This window comes from Fistularia commersonii, chromosome 10 (genome assembly GCF_037954325.1).
Source record: "Fistularia commersonii isolate RoL2024-O1a breed Wild chromosome 10, RoL_Fcom_v1.0, whole genome shotgun sequence".
In the NCBI taxonomy this organism is placed as follows: Eukaryota; Metazoa; Chordata; class Actinopteri; order Syngnathiformes; family Fistulariidae; genus Fistularia; species Fistularia commersonii.
The window spans coordinates 19,817,008-19,838,457 of record NC_141293.1 but is presented as its reverse complement, the minus strand read 5'-3'; the positions used below and the strand labels follow the sequence as shown (position 1 = coordinate 19,838,457).

Genomic DNA, 21,450 nt, shown 5'->3' with positions numbered 1-21,450 from the left:
CGCCTTCAAAATAAAGACGGAGACAAAAAAAAAACAAAAAAAAAAAAAAAACTAGCATTGCTTCTTGCACTAATTCTGTGATATCCACATGAAATCTTTAGAAATACTGACGTTTAAGAGTCGAACTTTCGGGAATATGTTAGAAGGAGAATTCGGCGGAATTTTTAGCAATGCAGTTGATGCATCCTGTGTCCATTTTGATACTTTTTTTAACATAGAATTCCACTTTCGGGGGAAACATCAAAAATCCTTTGGTCACATAAAAGGGAGATTAAACTCGGGAGTTAGGCTTTAGATATGATATTAGACAGGGAAAGAAAATCTCCGATATGTGAGATTTGCAAAAATCTGAAAGCGGAAGTATTCGCTGGAATTGCGCAACCCTGCCGGAGAAGATATTCGACGTCGAACGTTAAACTATCTTTCCACATAATTTACTAGATGATCGCCAGTCTTTGACTGAAACGATTGACCATATCTCGAATGAAAACGAGTCGTTTATTCCCAAGACGCAAGCCAATTTTTTATTAGTTATATAATTAGACCTGAGTGCGGCAGACGGCCTTATTGTATTGGATAAACTTTCATGCCCCGTAGGTGGACATTACAGTGACATCCAGTGGCCAAACTATGGTATGGATGTTGCATTAAATCAAACATCGCAAGGGCAGACACATTAAAATCCGACAATGCTTCATGTTTCTCCCGAGCTGGTATTTTCCAGCATATAACACATGTTCGATTGGCAGTCACAATTTTCAAAACTGCTGAACAGACACGACCTACAAAGGGATGTTTGAGACCCAGACTTTAGTGATATTAACAGCAAGTAATTTACAGTTAGAAAAAATAAAACACTAAAGGACCTCAGAATTTGATTACATCTCAATGACACAAAGGATAAACAGTTCAAATCCCACAGGGAGTACAAGTTTACCAGGCAAAACAGAAATGGAAACAATGCAATGTGTCTAAAGATACACCAAGAGACAGTCATTGGTTAATATATGCTGCAGGTTTATTACAAGTTTTGTTGACTACAAGGTGGAGGAATTCACTTGGAAAAACCCAGTTTTCAACCTACAGCCTAAACCATTTTCATCAGAAAAGAGAAAAAAAAATACTGGTAAAAAACACTTCAGAGCATTTAAAAGAAGAGGCTGGAGCAGTAAATTCAATCACATCAGGACAACCATGTGTAAAATATTCTGCACAATTTGTAACAATGACCCTTCTGTGCAGGAAGGGGTGTCAACCAGGAGGAAGAGCTTCATCTCTTAGCTGGTGTCCATCTGGAAACAGATCAAAACAAAGGCATTACATGGGTGTAAGAAGTATCTTTGTCAACAAGGGGACAGGAGCGGAACGCACCCTGGCATTGTAGGCATCTAACTGGGCATCGAGTTCCTCTGCTGACAGCTGTTGCTTGCTGCTACCGCCGCGGCCACCTCGACCCCTTCCCCGGCCTCCTAAGCCACGTCCTCCGCGGCCTCTCTGCATGCCTCCAAAACTCCCGCGACCTCTGGTCATTCCACCGCCGCCACCGCCACCCCTGTTCAGACTGGTGTAGGAAAAGGGGCAAAATGAGGACTGCATCCGCAATGCCCGAGTCAACATTTCACATTCACTCAGAGCCGCGCGTACCCCTGCATAGGTCGCCTCTGTGTGTCAATCTGTGATGTGACGAGTTGGATGTTCATTGGCCGTCCTGGAAAGAGAGTTAAAATGCTTAATAAGACATACGCCGACGATGTATACGTCGAGGAGGGGACTTTATCCAAATGACTTTATTCAGACATACCATCGAGAGGGATGCCATTATACTGTTTCATAGCCTTAAGAGCGTCTGCCCTCCTTTCAAAGTGGACGTCTGCGGTTCCTAAGCTTCTGCCCGAGCGGTCATAATGAACTGCCGCTTTCTTGAGGGTGCCAAATTCAGCAAAAAGTTCCTGCATAGGAAAGTATACATGAGGATCTTCCCAAGATCGAATACTACGACGGCAGCTTAACAGTACTAAGTACGTAAAAGCATCCAAAGCACCTGAATGTCTGCGTCTGAGACACCAAAGTCGAGATTGGAGACAAGGAGCTTCCCTCCAGTTTCCACTCCAGCTCCGCTGCCACCGCCAGCAGTGCCATTGAAGCCGCCGAAGCCGTTGTCGAACATGTCATGCTGCCACTTATCTGGAAGTTGTTTGGGCTGCAACAGATGAAAGAGAACGCACCTGCTGACTTCAGGATCCCCTTGTCTCTGTCAATCACAGAGTCCACACGGCTGGGTGTTGGGGCAAGCAGGGGGCTCCACTTCCAACAGGGCCAGGGTGCTCAGCTCCCACAAGAAGGTCCCCAATATTCCCTGCCCACCCCATCACTACGACCAAGTCAATCCATTCAGACAGGAGGACATACACAGGTCACATAACTCAAGGTCAGCAAGGGGGTGCGCTGTACGTTTTACAAACACAAACGTATAAGAACTTGGGATATAAAAATAAATAAATAAATAAAATAAAAAAAAAGAAAAGGTCTAGTGGCACTTAAGAGAATGCATTAATCAAATTTGTCACAATTGAGCCAAATAAGTCATCCCAGACCAACCCACAATCTATACTAAAATCTGGACTGGCCCTCCCATACTAGCTAGCAACAGAGCCCACTGTTCTCTTGCCATCTGCGCCTCCACCACTGGCTCTCCAGAAATGATCCTCGGCTTCTCAGGGGGTCGCCATCTGAAGCTGTGTTGCCTCCAGCGATGAACCGTGTTTCTTGGCCCGGTTTAGAGTTCGTTTGATAGCCATGAAATGACTCTCATTGGAGGAAGAAGTGTCCATTATTGGAGGGGGTGAGGATAAGAACTAGAACAGCTATCCATTCTATGAGAGCGTGGATTATATGAGCGTCCATTTTGAGACCACGCCATTTTGATCGGGCCTTTGTTGAATTGGTCGAAAGACATACCCACGTGTGTAGAAGTGAGATTATGCCTTACACGAACGCTATCAGGGGGTTGAAGTCCACGGATCCATCCACAAAAAACAGCCACACTGGTTGAAAAGCCAGCGTGGGCCTTGTTGTGGAAACCGCCAGCCACTCCCGAACAAAAGGCCGTGTGGGCGCCGATCAAAACTATGCTCCCAAGTGTTGAAAAAAAATCATTTTGAGGATGAATTTCTTGACGAAAGCGGTCTCCTCTCACATCCCTTTGAAACTTGAGGTGGAGAGCTGTTATTCACCGTGGACGACAAGCTCGAATTTAAGGAGCTGGATTCAAAATGGCGACACCTGGGCCTTCACGATCCAACTTATCTAGGCGGCCAATATGGTTAGCGCGTTTGCTCTTTTCAAATGGCCTCTTCTTGAAGACAGACGAAACATCTATTGGTTGTTCGAGAAGGGACAAACTATGCATACAACTTCCATTACGGCTCAACCGCCAAACACGGGGCTTTCCCGCGGGGGAAACTCGGCGGTTAGCAATCATTTTAATCGCTTGACTAGCAAGCTGGCTAGAGGGTAAGCTAGCAAGCCTACTGGAGAAAAGAAGGTTACCCAGGCATTTTTCAGGTGTGCCGAAGGTTTTTTCCTTTTTGTGCTCATTCCTCTAACTTTGTCATACCCTGCTGTATGGCGTCGGTCTGCCTCTACCACGACTCAGGTTCTGACGATTCCTCATGGGGCCAGATCCGCCGCCTCGGCCTCCAAATCCTCCGCCACTAGCTCCAAGACGCCCAGCGCCTCCTCGGCCGCCGCCAGAGCCTCCGCGGCCTCGACCTCTTCCACCCCGGCCTCCACCTCTCTGCTGCCTGCTCTGTTTGATAATGTCGTCTAGAGACATATCCATTTTGTCGGTCATTATGCTGCTCCGGTAACGTTAAACTGTTAACTATATAAAAATACACCCTATGCTGAATTGGTCCCTCTCTGTCTGCCTGCCGCAGTTCAACGCCGTCCTCTCAAACGACAAAACACAATAAGCAACGGATCGCTTCGCACCGCGGCAAATAGCACAACGTTCTACGCGTTGACTGCGTGGTCCTGACGTCATCACGCAACCTGCGTAAGCCACACAGCCGTTGGCGGCGGATCGGCGTGTCCGACTCATTGTTGCGGTTGGTCACCGCAAAGAACTGCCGATGTTTCAAACTTATATCCGTTCAATAACTGATATGTTATATTACGTATTTACACCGCCAACTATAAAACTAAAACGAGCGAAAAAATGACACCGGTTCGTTCAATCTGTTTTTAACAATCATAAGCATTGTATATTGGTCATTTTCCTCCCATTCCCAATTATATGGGGATTTACTAAATGCCACCCCGAGCAAGGTTCAAGGGTGGTTAAACGGAAAATGTCATCGTAGTAATCCACGCCTGTTTCTTTAATGGGGTATACAAAGGGTATATTTGTTATAATTGTGAGGAGATATTTATGATCGGACGTTTCCAGTACACCTCTGTCTGGTATCTTACTGCAACATGAGCAGGTGTATTGTAAAAGTCTTTTATTCAACATTTTGTTTCAAGGCTTGGGGAAAGGGCATTCACCAAGGACAGCGTAACTGGGGAGGTCTCTACTTTGTAAAGTCCACCTCGGGGCAAGAAAATTTAACAATAAAAATGTTGGCCTTCTACATTATATTTGGCTTCCAAATCCTTCCCCTTAAATGAGTATCCAATGTGACCATTTTTTGACATGTACAATTGATCGGCCATCTTCCAAAATAAACAATAAAATAAACATTTAAAAAAAGAAGTCAGCCCTTTCACATTTTCCTCCAAGGTATTATTAGTAGTAAAGAAACATGTTTCATATGTAAGACTGCAGTCTTTTTTTTGTCTTGTGGAGAGAGTCAACAGTTTGTGCCTCAGCATCAGATGTCAGCATATTTTTGTTGAAAGTTTGCAACAGTCCTGTCCACATGAAGAATGTACGTATAAAGATGAGAGAGAGAGAGGGAGAGAGAGAAAGAAAGAAAGAAAGAGAGAGAGAGAAGGAGAGAGAGAAAGAGGGACATGTTCAGAAAAAAGTATTGGCGTTATGAGCAACATTGGCCGATAGGGCTGACTTTCTGGCTGACGGAGGAAAAGTTCTCAAGGATAATGGGTGGAAAAAAGTGGCTGAAAACATATTGAGGAGGACTAGGACTTCTTGGCATCTTGTGTGTTGCGTTTCTTGAGGTCAGTCAGGTCCACTGGTGTGAAAGCTGCAGAGACAAGAGACAAGACAAGAGAAAGATAGTAGTCCTTTGGCCTGTGGTAAATCAAAATTCAAGCCATACGTTAACTTACAATGTAGGTTAGGATTTGGGTTCTTTTCCACATATTCTTGAGGTCCACGGTCATTTCGTTCACTATTTTGTGTCGATCTGATGTCTCTAAGCACACATTGCCAGGCTGTGAAAAGGTGCAAAATAATTTGGTTAAATTCAAGACATTGGACATTTGACCTCAGAGCTGTGAGATGTGTATTTTACACGTCTGACTTGATGTACACAATCTAGGAACCTGTAATCCCGATCAAGGTTGTTTATGTTTAATCAGAATGGGTAACATGGTGTACAAAAGAATCTGAGAAAGGGATTTCAAGGGAACAGCTACAGATACTAATGCCGGGTTCGGTGAAGCTGAGCATCGAGTAAGGTGCCTTGAAAAAAAATTGATTATTATTCTCATTATTATTATATTTTGTTCTGTGTTTGTTATCGTATGCAAAATTGGTGTGATATTAATGATTTTCCTCTTTTCAGGGCTCGCCACAGCGAATCAACCTCCTCCATCCATCTACCCTATTCTGTGTCCTCTATCCAAGTCCTATCCAAGTCCTCTTTTACTACAGCCATAAAACTTCCCTTTGGTCTTTTTCTAGTCCTCCTGCGTGGCAGCTCCAACCCCAGCATCCTTCAACCAACAGATTCACTACCCCTCCTCTGCGCACGACTGACTGAACCATCTTAGTCTGGGTTCTCTGAACTTATCTCAAAAACATCTAACATCTGCTATTCCTCTGACAGACTCATTCCTGATTCAATCCGTCCTCGTCACTCCCAAATAGAACCTCAACATGTTCATTTGTGCCACCTCCAGCTCTGCTTCCTGCCTTTTACTCAAAGCCACTATTTCCAAACCGCACTGCATCACTGGTCTCACCACACTGTCGCTATGGCCTGTTGACCCAAGTACTTGACATCCTCCACCTGCTTTATCCCCTCACCCAGTAGCCTCACTTCTCCACGTGGGTCCCTCTCATTCACACACATCATGGTCCATTAAGATTCCTGTCTAGCCTCATGTGTCAGCCTGTCCATCACCATTGCAAACGAAAAGGGACTCGGAGCTGTATCCTGATGCAGTCCAACGTCTACCTTGAACTTCTCTGTCACGGCTCGCCACCGTCTCACGTTTCATATCCATGTCCTGCACCAGTCTGACATACTTCTCTGTCACTCCATACATCCTCATACAGTGCCATACTTCCTCTCTCTGCACCCAGCATTGTATGCTTTTATGAGATCTACAAATGCACAATGCAGTTCCCTCTGATCTTCTCTGCACTTCTCTACCAGCATTTTTAAGGGAAGCACTGAAACCGTACTGTTGATCTAAACGATGCATTTTTTCCTTCTGCTTTTGTTTTTTTGTTTCCTACACCATGGAGCTTCATTCCAATTTTGTTGTGTTTCTGAAATGCAATGACGATAAAGTCTATTCTATTCTAAATGCTGACTTTTCTCAGTCTAGTTTCAACTACTCTTTCCCATAACTTTATTGACTCGTCAACGTTAATCCTCCATAGTTACAATTCTGCACATCTCCCTTACTCTTAAAAATGGGCTCGTCACATTTCACCACCAGTCCTCAGGCATCGTCTCACTCTCTAAAATCCTGTTAAATTATCTATTGCTGCCTCTCCTAGACACTTCTATACCTCCGCAGGTAAATCATCATTTCCACTCTTATCACAGATTCTGCGTTGTATCTGATTGAGATTATGTATCAACTTATTTCCCTTTATGAATAAAATCAATTGTCACAGCTGTTTTGGTTTATTTTTTCCATTTATTCATTTCATTGTTTTTTTTTTCATCAAAATGAATTTCTATACACGAGGAGGAGGTCACAAGACATTTTACTGTTTTTAAAATCATCCAAGGGGATCCCTCTAAAAATGACACTGACATGATTGCCAGGAAGACCACTTACTGTCATGGATAAATCGCACATTTTCCTCATGTGCAGGGGTGAACAGTTCCCCACTGTTTGTAGGTGATCGAGGGCTTGAAGTCCGCTTGTAACTGTTTACCATCCTGGGAGCAGATGAGCTTGACAAAGACACAAGCACCATAATTAGCCACATGAAAAGACATGTGCAGCATATTTAACCTCAGATAATATCCATGTGTCTTACATGGGATGCTTGAAATGACATACACAATAAGAACAATTCTAACATGAGTCATTTTCTGATGCCTCAATATGTCAAACCTGGTCATTCTGTTTGAAGTCTGCACTCGCTCCTTGCTCCTCAATGGAGAGTGGATTAGTAGAATACAAATGTTCGCAGGTCCTCAGCTGAATTCTAACGAGTGACAAATGACAAATTTAAGTATGTTTATGCAAGTCAACATTCAGTCACATGACATCTGTCAACACCTGAGGTTAAAGAGTTAGCATTCCACTTGCGATTAACGGCGTATACACTACTAGTTGGGCCAAAAGTGAAAAGCTGTACTCGAAAAGCTCCATCAAATGTGCAAACAAGGAATAATTTCTTGTGGACAAAGTTTGTCTAAACGTCCGGATAAGCGACAGAACACCGTCGTTTACGAAGCACAAAGCTTTTGTTTACGTTCCGGCCATATCTGCTAACGTTAGCATCAAGCCAAAGAGCTAAGCCCTCTATCATTACTGTCATAGTTGTCTTAACTACCAAAAATATTAAGAATGAGATCGTGATTTATTTTTCTATACGTGCACGTCATGAGGGACGCCTGACGCGAACAGTAGCTTTGCTGACACAATCATTTCAGCTAACTTTAGCTTAGGAGCTAGCTGTTGATTTACATTGTCTTGTCGTAACATGAGCTCAGGGAATGTTTTCGTTAATATTGCGAGTGATAGCAACACGCAATATTTATCACAAAGCACAACTGCTCGGCGTTAAAGATGCTAAGTTGAGAATAAAACATCCCTACACACCTTCTAAATACGTCTCCTTTCGACTTCTTTATCCAGGGGACTCTTTGCGGTAATAGACGAGGCTAAAACGTTGCCAATGCCAACCAATCATTTCCGGAAGAAGGACACGGAAGTGAAACAGGAAAAACAGAATTAATTCAACTGTTATGAAATCAATTGAACTTAAAAAAACAAACAAAAAAAAATGAATAAAATTAAGATAAAAAAAAAACAGCGCACGTACTGAAAACGCGTATAAGAATATGTTGCTTTTACTAAGAAAAGATGAGCGTGAGATGGCTACTGTTGTTTTCTTGACGCCGATAGGAAATGACGTCATTGCGTCCCCAACTCCAGATTGTCAGTCACACCAGGACAAGACGCCTGACAAAACACACCTTTTATTGATTAGAATTAAGTTTGTTTATTCATTTATGAAGTTGTGAGTTGGTTGTAATGCTTTTTTTCTGTGCATATTTATTTACAGGTATGTATAATACTGAATGTACTGTATAATGAAGTATTGCTAATTGGGGTAGTTAGGGCAGGGGTCGCACAACAGTGAAGCAAAAGACACTGACCATTAGTTACCTTTTTGAGCACAATGATCAAAATTATACGTTGTTCAGATTTAATGTGCCTCCAACATGGACCTTATAAATGTGTATTAATCCACATACTTTTATTTGATAAAGAATGATAAACACCCTCACATTCGTATTGAATAACACTTGGCAGCCATAGTTTTGTTTACATGGGGCAGCTAAATTCAAGTCATAGTGCGATTTAATTACATTAGGTTTTTGCGCATTTTAACAAGCTCAGTCAGACATATATATGTAATAAAGTGATCGTTGCACTTTACTGAAAATGAGATACTTCTGCTAAAATAGATGCTCTCACAGCGGAACAGTGAATTTTCATTTCATTGTATCTTACATGGGATTTCTCAGAAATGGAATTGAAACTATGAGGGTTATGATGACATCCAAGGTTGTAATCAAATAAAGCAGAATGTGTATATAAATAAAATCACACCAGTGGCAAAGGTTATTGATACTTGATGTTTGTGGATGTAAGACTGACATGTCCTGATTTTTAACAGAGTAACAGATATGACTTTGCATTGTGTTGACTGCTGTCCAACATTTACTTTACCTGCGGTATTCTTCCATATGTGCTATTTACAGGACATGTTCATGCACCTCAGAAGGAATTGTTAACCAGCTGATGTGTTGGTGGTCTTTCTCTCCTTGTCTCTCAATAAAAGTGTGTCTATAACACCAATCTGCGTCCAGTCTGTAAGGAAGCTGCACTTCGGCTGACTGCCGATCGCGACTGATCATTGTTCCCTGCTGATGACACTTGCTGGTTGTTCATTTTAATTCCATGCATTATGTCTATTATCAGTTCTTGTCATCTCAAAAGACTTATTGTTGTCTTGCTCCCTCGTCCTAGAGACTTTTACCTCTACAAGTTAAAAATTCAATCAATGGAACAGAGACACAGTGACAATCTTGGTGGAAACCCTGCAGGTGGTCAGTGACTGCTTATTCATTTCTATTTTCTATTTGCATATCAGCATTATTATCTGTGATAGATCCCGGGGGGGCCACATCAAAAATACATTTTTGAATTATAACTTATGATAATTCAGTGGTATGATTACAAAATAGTTATAATTTTGCATAATAATACCATAGATTTTTCTCTTTTTCATTACATAGCTCCCTTGGAAAGAAAAAAAAAATCTCTTAAATGTCTCAGGGATGAATCCATTGACCTTCAGCCACGTCCCTCCTCAAATCATACAGTTTCTTTCACGTCCTTGAGGTTTTTTTTTCTTCAGAATAAACAACCATTTGACAAATCAGTCAAAACTAATGATAGGATCAGGACTTTCTGTATTTTCAAAACTGACTGTATATTTAGATAAGAACATGGATGGCTAGTTTCAGACAAGAGGAATTCTAATTCATTGATTTTTTGTTCCAATACTTCATTGTAGTTTCAGGAGAATATAAATTCAACCGACAATCTTTCGTAATCTAGCGCGACGCTTCGAAGCGTGGATGTGTGCAATGTTGAGCGAAAAGAAAAAAGCAATTCCCTCCGGATGCGGTCATCTTCTGTCCAGTCCTTGATGTACATATTTATGAGACACATAAAATAACTCTGCTGTATATCCAAAAGGTGTATTTATTTACAAAAATATACAAAAATATTGATTGAGGAGAAAATGATAAGACTTTCATGGCTCACATTCCTCAGCACAGCCTCCAAAGGAGCAAACAACAGCAACATATCCAGGAAAAGTAGTTTTTTTTTTTTTTGCAGTTTTTTTCTTCTGATCAATCAAATTAATGTCTACCATCCACCTTCTGCCCAGCAGTGAGGACTCATAGCGTCTCCATATAAGACGGCGACTATTCAAAGTATCTTTTGTCATTTTCATGATACGGCCACTTCAGAGGCACCAAAGCAACGGATACAGTGCCGAAATATTCATCCGGAGATATGTTCATCTGAAACTATGGCGCGGGAAAGTTTGGTGCTGACGTGTGGAGAGCGTTTTTGAAGATGATATGTCATTTCAGTTCAAGATATACGAGCGAGGAAAGATGGAAGAGATGCGTTCTCAGATTAACGTTACCGTCGTCGGTCGCGGCGCCACAGTATTAAAATCAACATCATGTGAAATACAGATGGATAGAGTGCAACTTTAAGGCCATAGTTAACAAAGTATGAGTGTAAAAATATGTATAAGGAAACAGTAGCTACATGTATGGGCCAAGTTTAAAAACATTTATGTTTATATATTTCATCTTTTCCCCATTGCATGTTGCTGAGCCCCCTTTTCACTTTTTGTCTCTTTCTGGTGCCAAATCACACGCATCCAACCTCGAACAGTTTGGCCAGCTCTTTACAGTCGGGGTCGATCAGGTCTGAAGGTTTCTCTCCGCTTTCATTTTCAGCCTCCGTACTCGCGCCCATCGACAGGAGATACCTGGGAGGAGAGTGAAGGAAACGATCACTCGACAAATACGTGGCGGCACTGAAGAAAATTACGAAAAGATGGTAACGTGGCCTCGTTCACGGCAAGCAGATGTGCGTAAAAAGCCGAAAACTGTCAACGCCGATTATTCAATTTATGTACAAAAAAAAAAGAGTAAGATTTGAATCTTCTGCACCAACGTTCAACTTACTTTCCTGTTTTGTTCTCTATCTTAAAAAATACCATAAATGACTAAAATCGCAAAGCAATTATGGCTCAGCAGATGGCAAGGTGTGCTTTCCATGAAATACTTTACTCTAATTATGACATTTGAACATAGATAGTGCTTTCCGGTTGGAAGGCCGCTAAAGTCGAGTGACCCCCGCTTTTTATTATCCGAAAATGTGTAATAAACTCCAAGATCAGAATAAGATAATATTATCTCCCGTATGCGTTGCGTTTTTTTTTTTTATTGGTTTCTGCTTCAAGGTTCGAGCGGCGTTACATAACTTTTAAATATGTTTACTGAGCGGACGCGCTGCAAGCCTTACTTAGCAATGTCTGGATAGCCGTCGCTGCAGGCCATGTGAAGAGGTGTCCAGCCATCCTCATCTCGCTGATGAACATCTGCTCCGTATTTGACCAGCAGCTTCACCACCTCCAGATTCCCTGTCAGCACGGCCTCGTGCAGCGCTGCCATACCTACACACACACACACACACACACACACACACCCCGAGATCAGCTCCGGTGCTTGTCACCATTCGTCAGCACATTTCACAGACTGCTATTTTGAGTCCTTGCAAGCGAAAAGCCCGGGCAGGGAGATGATCCTTTATTCACCTGAGTGGAAGAGCGTGTCCACACGGACCTTCCTGGCTCTCATGAAGCGACCGATCTGCTCCAGATCTCCGCGTCTGACAATGTCCTGGAAGATGATGTCATTTGGGAAGTGCACGGTTCTCTTTGCAGGCGTGACAGGAATCACGGGTGCCGGACTCCCTTGGGTTCGCGAGCGACGCGTTGAGCTGTACCTTGACCCTTCGCCGTAGGAGGGGACGTACGCGGCCGGCGACTTGTAGGTGGAGGTGTAATGTGACGGGGCACAATGTGTTGTGCTATACTGTGCCGGAGTGTATTTTGCCGCAGAGGCGTATGCGGATGTGTAGTGACTGGTGTAATGTGAAGGAGTGTAGTACGTAGGCGGGTGATACGTCGGCGTGTACTGAGAGGTTCTTGTGTACGTAGACACCGGCGAGTAGTAATTGTACTTCATCCCTGCAGTGGTTGAACTTCTTCTGCCTCCTCCCAGGCTACTTGCAGCGCAGGAGGAGGGACATGAGAAATCCAAAAGAAAAAGCCGGTCCGGCAAAAAAGCAGTATTCCTCGCTTTACGTTTCGTCGCCTCCTCGCTTGACTCTTATTCCTCCGGCTTCAAACTGCCGCGGCTCCTGCTTTTACTCTCTCTATCGCTTGAAATGCAAGCGACTCTTCGCCGTCTTCCAGAAGTTTTATCCCGTGAGGTCCTTTTTCTTGCACTTGTGAATCTCTATGACATGAAAAGGAATATCATTCTTCCCGATCGCCCACTGTAGTCTGATGGGACCGGATGGCAGAAGACCCCTATATACCCTCTGCAGGGCTATTTTAGGTCCGAATACGCAGTGACTTCAGCCTAGAAATGAGTTGCCCTTGTATGGCTCCCCCCCCACCGTCACATGCTCGGTGAAACAATCCCTACACTCTTGGCTCATAAAAATGTTGACAACCAAAATGTGCCCCCTGCGTCTCGTTGCTCCGGGGCCCCGATCGCACAAACATCTAAAAATAAAAACAAAAAACAAAAAAGTAGATGGTGTGGGAGAAAAGGTTGCAGAAAATATGGTCAGACAGAGGAAGCTGATTGGCTAGGATGACCCCCGAAGGGAGCAGCCTGTAGAAGACAAAGACTTGTTTTAGGATGATTTCATTCAGATTGAGGTTGTCCATTGCAAATAATGCGCTCCTGTATCGATCATTAAGTCTCTTCTTTTTCAATCAATGTCTTTCTTTTCTCGATAGTTCTTTTGATCATCTCCAGCTAATGTACAGCTGCTTTTTCCGGGAGATATTGTTTAGCACAGCAACAGCATAAACCCTTGGAAAAAACTGACCGCGCCAATCTTTCCAAATTTTCTCAAAGGTTCCCGCAAAACAACTGGAAAGACGTCTCGACATTTCACACTTGAATTCCCCCCGATTCCAGAGCTTTATCAGTGTAAAAATACCAAAACAAAACAAGTGCAACCGAGTCACGAGGTCAAGGCTGAAGAAAATGCGCCGTCCCCAACAGGACACGTTGATGTGTTATTCCATATCTTATTCGTGAACCATCTGTTTTGAAAAGCGCTGTGACAAGCGTGTCACATGCGCGAGGAGACGGGGACAAATAAACACAAAACATCGGATTTCAATTGGAGTTACGATGTTGACAAGACTGTTGTCGATCCCCGTTGTCAGGTGAAAAATGATCTCCGTTATCCATATGTGGTTTGGAGTGGTTCGGCGCCGTCCGCCCGCCGTCCTCCTCACGGGTCTGCAGCTCCCTATCTGTGCTCTTTGCATCATAACCAGATGATGACCAGATGATGACCAGATGATGACCCTCCTCCCACAACAACAACCACCGTGGAGGAGGATCTGCCAGTGAGTGCTTGGATGATACATGCTGATACAAAAGTTGCATCATTTTTAATCTCACCGAGAACTTTCCACGGGTCCGATTCCCGCACATGAAGCAACAAATGTCCCCCCGCGACATTATTCCGACCTTCCCGGTGGTTAAAATTTGATTTATCGGTAGGTGATTTTTCAAGTGTTTTCTTTTCCATTCCCAAATGTGACATGCTGTACATGCAACCGAAGCTGTAACGTTGTGTTGGCGGCACCAGCTGTCCCAAAACACACATCTGAGGAGGGCAGAGCCGGTGGCGGCCGGCGCAGGGAGCATTCGCACGATGACACGGGCGCTTCAGAGACGCTGTCAATGCAACACAACAAATACTAAACCTCCCCGGGGTTTCGTTTCTCGCCACCACTTCAAATATGATGCTGCTGTTACACCAGACGCTACCAGCAGCTGTTCTATCGATTTGCGCTTTCTTAATGTACGACTAACTTGTGATTTACAAACACAAAACAAAGCGCCGACGGCGTCACAAACAATATTCTTTACGTAGGAAATGGAAAAAAATCATTTCTAGCAAACGTTGTCCTTGCTTTTAGATCTGGCTGCAGCAAAACAATGCAGTGGAATTTTATTCACCTAATACATTTGTGGTGTTTTGGACCGTCCTTTAAATCTGATAATGAATGCGTCTTGTCGTCGGGCTCCCCTTTTCCCTTCGGTACCACCCGACTGGTTTACACGTTTACTTTTAATTCATTCATTCATTCATTAAGGATAAAGCTCGGGTAATTTCTACCATGATGGAAATTCCTGCTTTAATACCCTGAGTCATATTTTCATAAAGTCGTCTCCGTCAATAAAATATACACCGACGTATTGATGAGTTGCATCGCTGCACGATAGTAATTCTTTTCCTTCGCGTCCTTCAGACAGTGGTCTCTGAGGGTCCAGGAGGGGAAACCATGAAATGAATAAGGACGTGCTGCAGCTCCAGGGAGGATTTTTTTTCTTGCAGCGGCGCGAAATGTCACAGTCTTTCTGCATTGTGAGTCACGGCTGATGCGGCTCTGCACAAACACAAACACAAACTTCCTCACAAGAGCAAAGCCGCTGGAAAATGTTTGTTTGCTACAGCCCGGTGTTAGGCCCTCTCTTGGACACATGCCTGACAGTGGGCTCACACGTTCTGCTTTCTTGCTATACATAGGCTCAGGTTGCCCCCCAACCCCATCCCTCCTGCTCTTTATGGTGCACATTATGATCTGTCAAATTACCAAGAAGTCACCGTGGACATTCAGGTGCATGAAACATGGCTGAGCGTTCACCTCTGGGTTTTCCTAATGTGACCTTTGGGTGAATAAATAGATCAGGATGTGTAAAAACCAAGTGACATAATCCTCAGAACTATTCAGGCTCAATCAAATGCTGCAAGATGGAACAAGAGGCACAAGAGGAAAATTGACATTTTTTTATCTATTTATTTTCCGTTCGTTCCGTCGTCCTGTTTCGCACGAGCAATTATCTCGACATTTCTCTGCAAATGTACAAATGTACGCTTTCGTGCACAAGATTCACGGCCAAAATACATTTGGGACGATGACAGTTTGAGCACGATAGCGTTAAAAATCGCCGAGAGCTCCAAATGTAATGCCTGCATACGGGGAGACGGGGTCTCAAAGGTGACATTTACAAACATTTGTCAGGCATCGCAGCACAGTCGTACTTTTGTGAGTCTCTTTTGAATTCTCTGCACGATGCGCCGCAGACGGGCAGTTAGAATACAGTGACTTACAACGTGCTCCACATAAAGCTTTATCCACGGCAGCTGGAACATACGTGGAATTTACAAGCGTGCATTTAACAGCCGGCCGTGTCGGTACATATCTCTACCTTTAGCCCCATATTATAACGTCAGGTCAGAATTCAGGAGGAGGAGGATTCCAGATATCAATAGCAACAGGTCATTGTGATACATCGCAAAAATGTGAACTTCTTTTAACCCCGAGGCCGCATAGCGACGGAATCCGATTTCCAGTTCCCTTCACCCTCTCTTCACTCGCAGCATCATAAAGATCAAATTAGCGACGTCAAAACACACCTAAGGACAAAACTGGGTGACCTTGAAATAGATCTTAACACTTAGGTGGACAAGACGCTAACACTCATCAACATTTGTGAGGAAAATGCATATTGATGACTGTTATTTTTGTCACGTATATATATATGCGTGTGTGTGTGTGTGTGTGCATATATAGAAAAATGTTTTTATGAAGCTAATATAAGCATGTAAAGTTGGAACAAATTGGTATTTATAACCAGATGAATTGCAGCTAATCAGGAAGTACCCGTCTAAGGATGTTAGTTTTGAGAACGTCTCCTTGGCTCACAGCTCATCATCGTGCAAGCGTTCACTGGAGGAGGTGTTCATTCATTCATTCATTCATTCATTCATTCATTCATTCATTCATTCATTCAATCCTGCACTGAGGGTGGGGTGATGCCGGAGCCTCTCCCAGCCGTCACCGGCCAAAAGACGGGGCTCACTGAGGATCAGCCACCAGACGATCACGGAGCCACACAAAGAGACGCGCCACCATTCAATCCCATCCAGGCAGTTTCGGGCCTCTGAAATGAGCGGCTGAACGCCTTTAAATTGTGGAGGGAAACCGGAGAACCTTGCGGACACGGGGAGAACATGAAGCCTGTCAGAACTGGGACAAGGAGTCAGATAAACTCATGACCCCATTATCCCCCGTAAGTTAGAACCTCCTTTTTTTTATTTATGATAGACCTAAAACTCTTTCATATTCAAAAACGTTTTCATAGTTCCCTTTTTTAGAGTTGTTGGCTTCAAAATAAGAGCTTAAAAGAGTAAATATGATGAAATCCAAATGATCCTATGCTGATCTTCATAAGGATACAAGTAGGAGGGCCTGATATGAAACTCAAAAGGATCAAATCCTGTTCCTGAGCAGCCAGTTATTCATTGTTAGCGCCTCTGCATCCAAACGAGAAAGTCCCGGTTCCCTTGAGTTTGCACGGATCACCTCCGGGTTCTCTGGTTCCTCTGACAGTCCAGAAACATGCAGGAAGTTCATCGGAGTCTCTGACTGGCCCAGACGGTTGAATATGAGAGCGAGTGTTTGTATGTCTCCATATGTGGCCCTGCCAGCGACCGCCAACCGGCCTCTCGCCCAGTGACGCTCCCAACGGATGCTGAATGAATGAATGAATGAAGGAACGAAGAGCATCTTAATCGTGAGGACCCTGTCAACAAGAACCGCACTTAGAGTTCCAGACATTCAGGGCGTTTTCCTGGGAGTCGCTGAGCTGACGGCAGGACGTTTGGGTTCTCACAGAGATTCATCAAGTGTTAGAAAAGCCAGCGGCTCGTTCCCGTACACTCGACCAGTCACGTGATCCAGGTAGGAGGACAGTAGATAAAGAGGCGGGCAGCATCTCTGTGGGCGTGCGGCACGTCACCGATGCAGACCGGGAGCCCCGTAAACTGCAGGAAAGGTCAGTGACACAAGTCGCGTCTCTTTAAATAATCACAGATTTCAGGCCGGATTTATTTACTCATCTCAGAACGTGGCATTTACAAAATTCAGACCGGCTGCCGGGTGATCGCAGGAGGTTTTCCGGGCACGTGGAGCCGCACTGATGCCAACGGGTGCCTTTCTGAACATCAAGCACTTAAACACACCTGTACGACCAGACGGGAGATGGAAATACACAATATGTGTATTTTTATTTACTTATTACTATTTATTTTTATTCTATTTATATATTTTTAATTGCTCTTCCCTCAGCCGTATGGAATCTTCAAATCTTTGCACTTAAGACCTTAAAACACTTGATGGCCTCAACCTTGACAATCTATATTCTATTGTATTCCTTATTTTCCCTCCTTCCTACTATTATCTATTATTGTTATGTTTTTACTTGAAACTCTGGCACAACAATTTCCTTTGGGATAAATAAAGTTGTTCTTATCTTATCTTATCTTATCTTATCTTATCTTATCTTATCTTATCTTATCTTATCTTATCTTATCTTATCTTATGTGTCAAACCCCACAAAGCTCATCGTCGGACCTCAGGTGACGTTATACGTTTCCTAATGGTCGCCTTGCAGGTCGAACTATTGTAATAACCTCTCTGGGAAATGGAATATGAAATGTCGGGTGTGAAAACCACGTATACCTTGAAAAATAATAGAAAAAGTGAATCATGGCAGTGAAAATGAATATGTTTCATTTAAATGAGTTCAAAAAAACTGTATGTTGGATGCCTATGTACCATTTTAATATTTGTGAGATGTTGTGTCGTTTAAACCCACAAATGAAATGTGAAAGTGAAAATAATTTTTGCAGCTTCCGACAACAATGTGGAATCTGTATGGAATTGGAAAAAACATTACACGTGAAAATTAAACCTGTAAAATGCATGCGTTAAAGGCTTTAGTGGTGATTTAAGCTGAAACGTTTGTCCAGAAAAATGAGGTATTTTCATAACATCTGACCTAAGCGACTCCAGGAGCCGTCGTACGAAGTTTATAATAAATATAAAAAATATAATACATAAATTTGTAATAAAACCAAAAGCTGACCATTTCAATTTTGGCTAGTGATTATGGTACGGTATAAAAACATTACATTACATTACATTACATTGCATTTGGCAGACGCTTTTATCCAAAGCGACTTACAATAGAGGACACAGGGACTGCAAATACACTTGCAAATACACGATGCACAGGAAAAATATATATCATTTTTATATTTGTACACAATATTAAGATTACACATTCCAGACGCAACGGTCTGGGTTAACTAGTCTTACGAGTCAGACCCAGCGGGCTCCACATGTCTGGTCCTAGTCCAGCGTCACTCATATTATACCGGACCTCCATCATGAACCCTGCATCTGCCAGACGTGTGCTGCTGAGCTGTTACGTTGCTGATTTTGTTAATGGAAAATATTTATTGTTTCTTGGTGGACCTCGGAAAAGGGACCACGAACTCCGGGGTAAAATGGTGGATTAAGGTGGTGTTTGGTCCAGTGAGCCATTCACTTCACTCTTTGAAAAAACTAAACACAAAGTAGAAAAGAAAGGTTACAGCACCTCCACTACTTCATTAAAATTCAAATTCAAAGAATTAAAAAGGCAGAATTAGCAGCACATATCAAATTGGGTTTATTAATAACAGTCATTCAGCCTTTTTCCTTTTTCCTTCTTAGCGTAAACCTTTCGGGAGTGCGAAGTCTGTCCGAGACAAGCCGAGAAAAAGCAAATTGAGAAACGCGTCTGCAGAAAGGAGCCCCGCTGCCATCTGCTCCTGCGTGCACGGCATGTTCCTCGTGGTTTCCGTGCCTTTGGACTCTTGGGTTGCCGCCCCGCCCCGTCATGTGGGCATAGTTTCCACGGGAATTTTCAGAATCGTGGCGAAGGCATCGCTAAATGTTCATCGAAATTCCATTCCAATCATTTACTGACTTGCAAAAAACAAGCGAAACGCAAGCGCACAAAAACTACAACCGTGAATCCGTTTCAGATGGAACTAATGTGTGTCCATCGACCGCCTTTTAAGCACAATATCTGACCTTCATAAGATAAGACAAACTTTATTGATCCTCACAGGGGAAATTCCTTTGTCACAGCAGTGGAACAGTTACAAAAAAAAGGAAAATAAATATGAATATAGATATAAGAGAAATCAACAGACAGAAGATGGCAAGACAACAATAACAACAACAACATCAAGGAACAAGGAGGGTGAAAAACACACAACCAGAAGTAAACAACAATATAAACAGAGTGACAAAAAGAAATAGCAATGAATAAAATAATTCACCAAAAATCGTGCGTCTGGAACAAGCAGGGAGGAGAGAGGCAGCAGCGTGAGGACAGCCGGGCGCTGATTATTCTCAAAGTTTTACATTTTATCTCATCTCATCTTCAGTAGAGCTGAAGGAACCCTTGTTGTCTCAAGATGTTGTTTTTAAAGGGTTGCATTTGTTGGGTGACAGATTTGGCAGCTGGCAGGCTTCTGATTTCTTTCATCCTGTCCTGCTGTTTATCTGAACCAGGAGCTGAAATCCACAGGCCGCACACTCGCTCGCTCAGGTCTTTCTTCCGCTTTAATGGAAAGCACATCATTATTATTATTATTATTATTATTCATCCATCGCCCGGCTCTTATCCTGCTCTCGGGGTCGCGGGCGATGGCGGCGTCTACGCCAGCTGTCATGGCGCCAGAGGCGGGTTCGGCCTCTGGACTGGACGCCGCGCATCCAGACAGAAAACCATTCATTCACTCACTCGCTCATTCATTTGGGATAATTTTCCAGATCTTTTCCTCTGAACCTGCTGCATGTTTTTGGAGTGTGGGAGGAAACCCAGGCATCAAACTCCACACGGAATCGTCCCATCGATCAAATCCAAGGGGTTTGATCTGTGAGAGGTGGAAAGTGTCACCCTGAGTTACCACTCGCCGCTTGTGTTAAATGAGTTTCGATGTCATTCTGAAGATCCGGGGTGGGCAAACTACGGCCCGCGGGCCACATCCGGCCCGCTGGTATTTTTAATCCGGCCCGCCAAAGATTGGTACAGAATTCATACTATCAATGGACGTGGGAGCTCAAACGGGAGATTATTTCATTCTTGGAGCTACTTGAGAATTTTCCTGAGCTGAGTGACACAGATTGGACTTGTGCTTCAGTCTTTACTGTTGATATACTGATGCATGAACGGGCTTTGCGTGAAGCTACGAGGGAAAAAACGGTTTGTGCATGAGATGCAAGCAAACGCCAGCGCCTTCAAAACCGAGCTGGTTTTATTTTCAAAGCAAATGTCAGACCACATTCAGACAAATGTCAGACGAGTCTGATATAAGTCTGATATGTGCCGTTAACAAATCCGTTCTTATACGTATCGTAGCCTGTGCTGACACGGCCCGTCTGTCAAATTTTAAAAGTCAATCCGGCCCCCTGAGCCAAAAAGTTTGCTCACCCCTGCTATAGATTTATCGATAACTGTATGAATCACGCTCATTCACACAAAACGGAATAAACGTAGAATAAGGGAATTATAAATGTGTGCACAGCAAAGCATGCCTTCCGTTTTTATTCTGTGTTCATGCTTTTGGGCGGACAATGTTTATTTTGTGTGCTTATATTCTGTTTGCCTCCCTGGTTTATTTGTCATGAGCAATGATTTGGTTCAGAATACCTGTTCTGTATTTCAGGTTTTGAAAAAAGGAAACGGTGCCGGCCGGGCCGTGGGTGTCGGCGTGGAATATGAGGGTTTAGGTCAGACCTAAAAGTTGTGAATATCTGCTCATAAACACTCTTATATTTTCCAGCGACCCCTTCTTGCCCGCATTAACCGGCTTCCAGTACACGCATCTGGAAATAAGTTTGAGATCTCTTTAAGGCTTTCAGGAATAGATGTGTTATTTTTGTACTTTACACTTGTTGAAACTCCCACAGTTAAAACTGTCACTGCAGGCTCTGTAACTTTCCAGTTTAACTGGTGCAAAACATCAAAAAATAGCTATTAAAAACAGCAGAATTTGATGGACTTCTTGAACTTGCAACAATATCCA

General features: G+C 43.2%; 3 protein-coding genes and 1 long non-coding RNA gene across 5 annotated transcripts; all 4 read right to left on the bottom strand.

Annotated features, from left to right (window-relative positions):
* Window positions 1–996: 996 nt before the first annotated feature.
* alyref (Aly/REF export factor) lies at window positions 997–4,000 on the bottom strand. 2 transcript variants are annotated; one of them, XM_086154243.1, is made up of 6 exons: window positions 3,617–4,000; window positions 2,042–2,200; window positions 1,802–1,949; window positions 1,645–1,708; window positions 1,372–1,561; window positions 997–1,292 (listed from the first exon to the last, which is right to left on the bottom strand). In XM_086154243.1, the coding sequence occupies exons 1-6, from the start codon at window positions 3,851–3,853 to the stop codon at window positions 1,278–1,280; spliced, it is 813 nt and encodes a 270-aa protein (XP_086010369.1). In that variant the 5' UTR covers window positions 3,854–4,000; the 3' UTR covers window positions 997–1,277. The 2 variants fall into 2 exon arrangements, with proteins under 2 accessions (XP_086010369.1, XP_086010370.1); XM_086154244.1 differs by lacking the exon at window positions 3,617–4,000 and adding an exon at window positions 2,669–3,610.
* Window positions 4,001–4,376: 376 nt separating this feature from the next.
* mcrip1 (MAPK regulated corepressor interacting protein 1) lies at window positions 4,377–8,353 on the bottom strand. Its single transcript, XM_086154245.1, has 5 exons — window positions 8,200–8,353; window positions 7,486–7,579; window positions 7,204–7,322; window positions 5,293–5,397; window positions 4,377–5,207 (listed from the first exon to the last, which is right to left on the bottom strand). Exons 2-5 carry the CDS (start codon window positions 7,491–7,493, stop codon window positions 5,143–5,145), a joined length of 297 nt encoding a protein of 98 aa, XP_086010371.1. The 5' UTR covers window positions 7,494–7,579; window positions 8,200–8,353; the 3' UTR covers window positions 4,377–5,142.
* Window positions 8,354–10,357: 2,004 nt separating this feature from the next.
* On the bottom strand, window positions 10,358–12,772 carry ppp1r27a (protein phosphatase 1, regulatory subunit 27a). Its single transcript, XM_086154241.1, has 3 exons — window positions 12,017–12,772; window positions 11,725–11,875; window positions 10,358–11,185 (listed from the first exon to the last, which is right to left on the bottom strand). Exons 1-3 carry the CDS (start codon window positions 12,447–12,449, stop codon window positions 11,065–11,067), a joined length of 705 nt encoding a protein of 234 aa, XP_086010367.1. The 5' UTR covers window positions 12,450–12,772; the 3' UTR covers window positions 10,358–11,064.
* A 5,822-nt stretch (window positions 12,773–18,594) lies between these two features.
* On the bottom strand, window positions 18,595–20,312 carry LOC147230739 (uncharacterized). Its single transcript, XR_015106759.1, has 2 exons — window positions 19,699–20,312; window positions 18,595–18,934 (listed from the first exon to the last, which is right to left on the bottom strand). It is a non-coding gene; the product is annotated as an uncharacterized LOC147230739 (long non-coding RNA).
* Between the last annotated feature and the right edge of the window lie 1,138 nt (window positions 20,313–21,450).

Coding starts and splice junctions, on each gene's coding strand:
- ppp1r27a (XM_086154241.1), bottom strand. CDS start 12,449: ATGAAGTACAATTACTACTCGCCGGTGTCTACGTACACAAGAACCTCT. Junction 11,876..12,016: donor GGACACGCTCTTCCACTCAG/GTGAATAAAGGA, acceptor GTGTGTGTGTAG/GTATGGCAGCGCTGCACGAG. Junction 11,186..11,724: donor GGCTATCCAGACATTGCTAA/GTAAGGCTTGCA, acceptor CTCTCCTCCCAG/GTATCTCCTGTCGATGGGCG.
- alyref (XM_086154243.1), bottom strand. CDS start 3,853: ATGACCGACAAAATGGATATGTCTCTAGACGACATTATCAAACAGAGC. Junction 1,950..2,041: donor TCTCAGACGCAGACATTCAG/GTGCTTTGGATG, acceptor TTTCCTATGCAG/GAACTTTTTGCTGAATTTGG. Junction 1,709..1,801: donor TAATGGCATCCCTCTCGATG/GTATGTCTGAAT, acceptor CTCTCTTTCCAG/GACGGCCAATGAACATCCAA.
- mcrip1 (XM_086154245.1), bottom strand. Junction 5,398..7,203: donor TGTGCGATTTATCCATGACA/GTAAGTGGTCTT, acceptor ACCTTTTCACAG/CCTGGCAATGTGTGCTTAGA. Junction 5,208..5,292: donor CCCAAATCCTAACCTACATT/GTAAGTTAACGT, acceptor TTGTCTCTGCAG/CTTTCACACCAGTGGACCTG.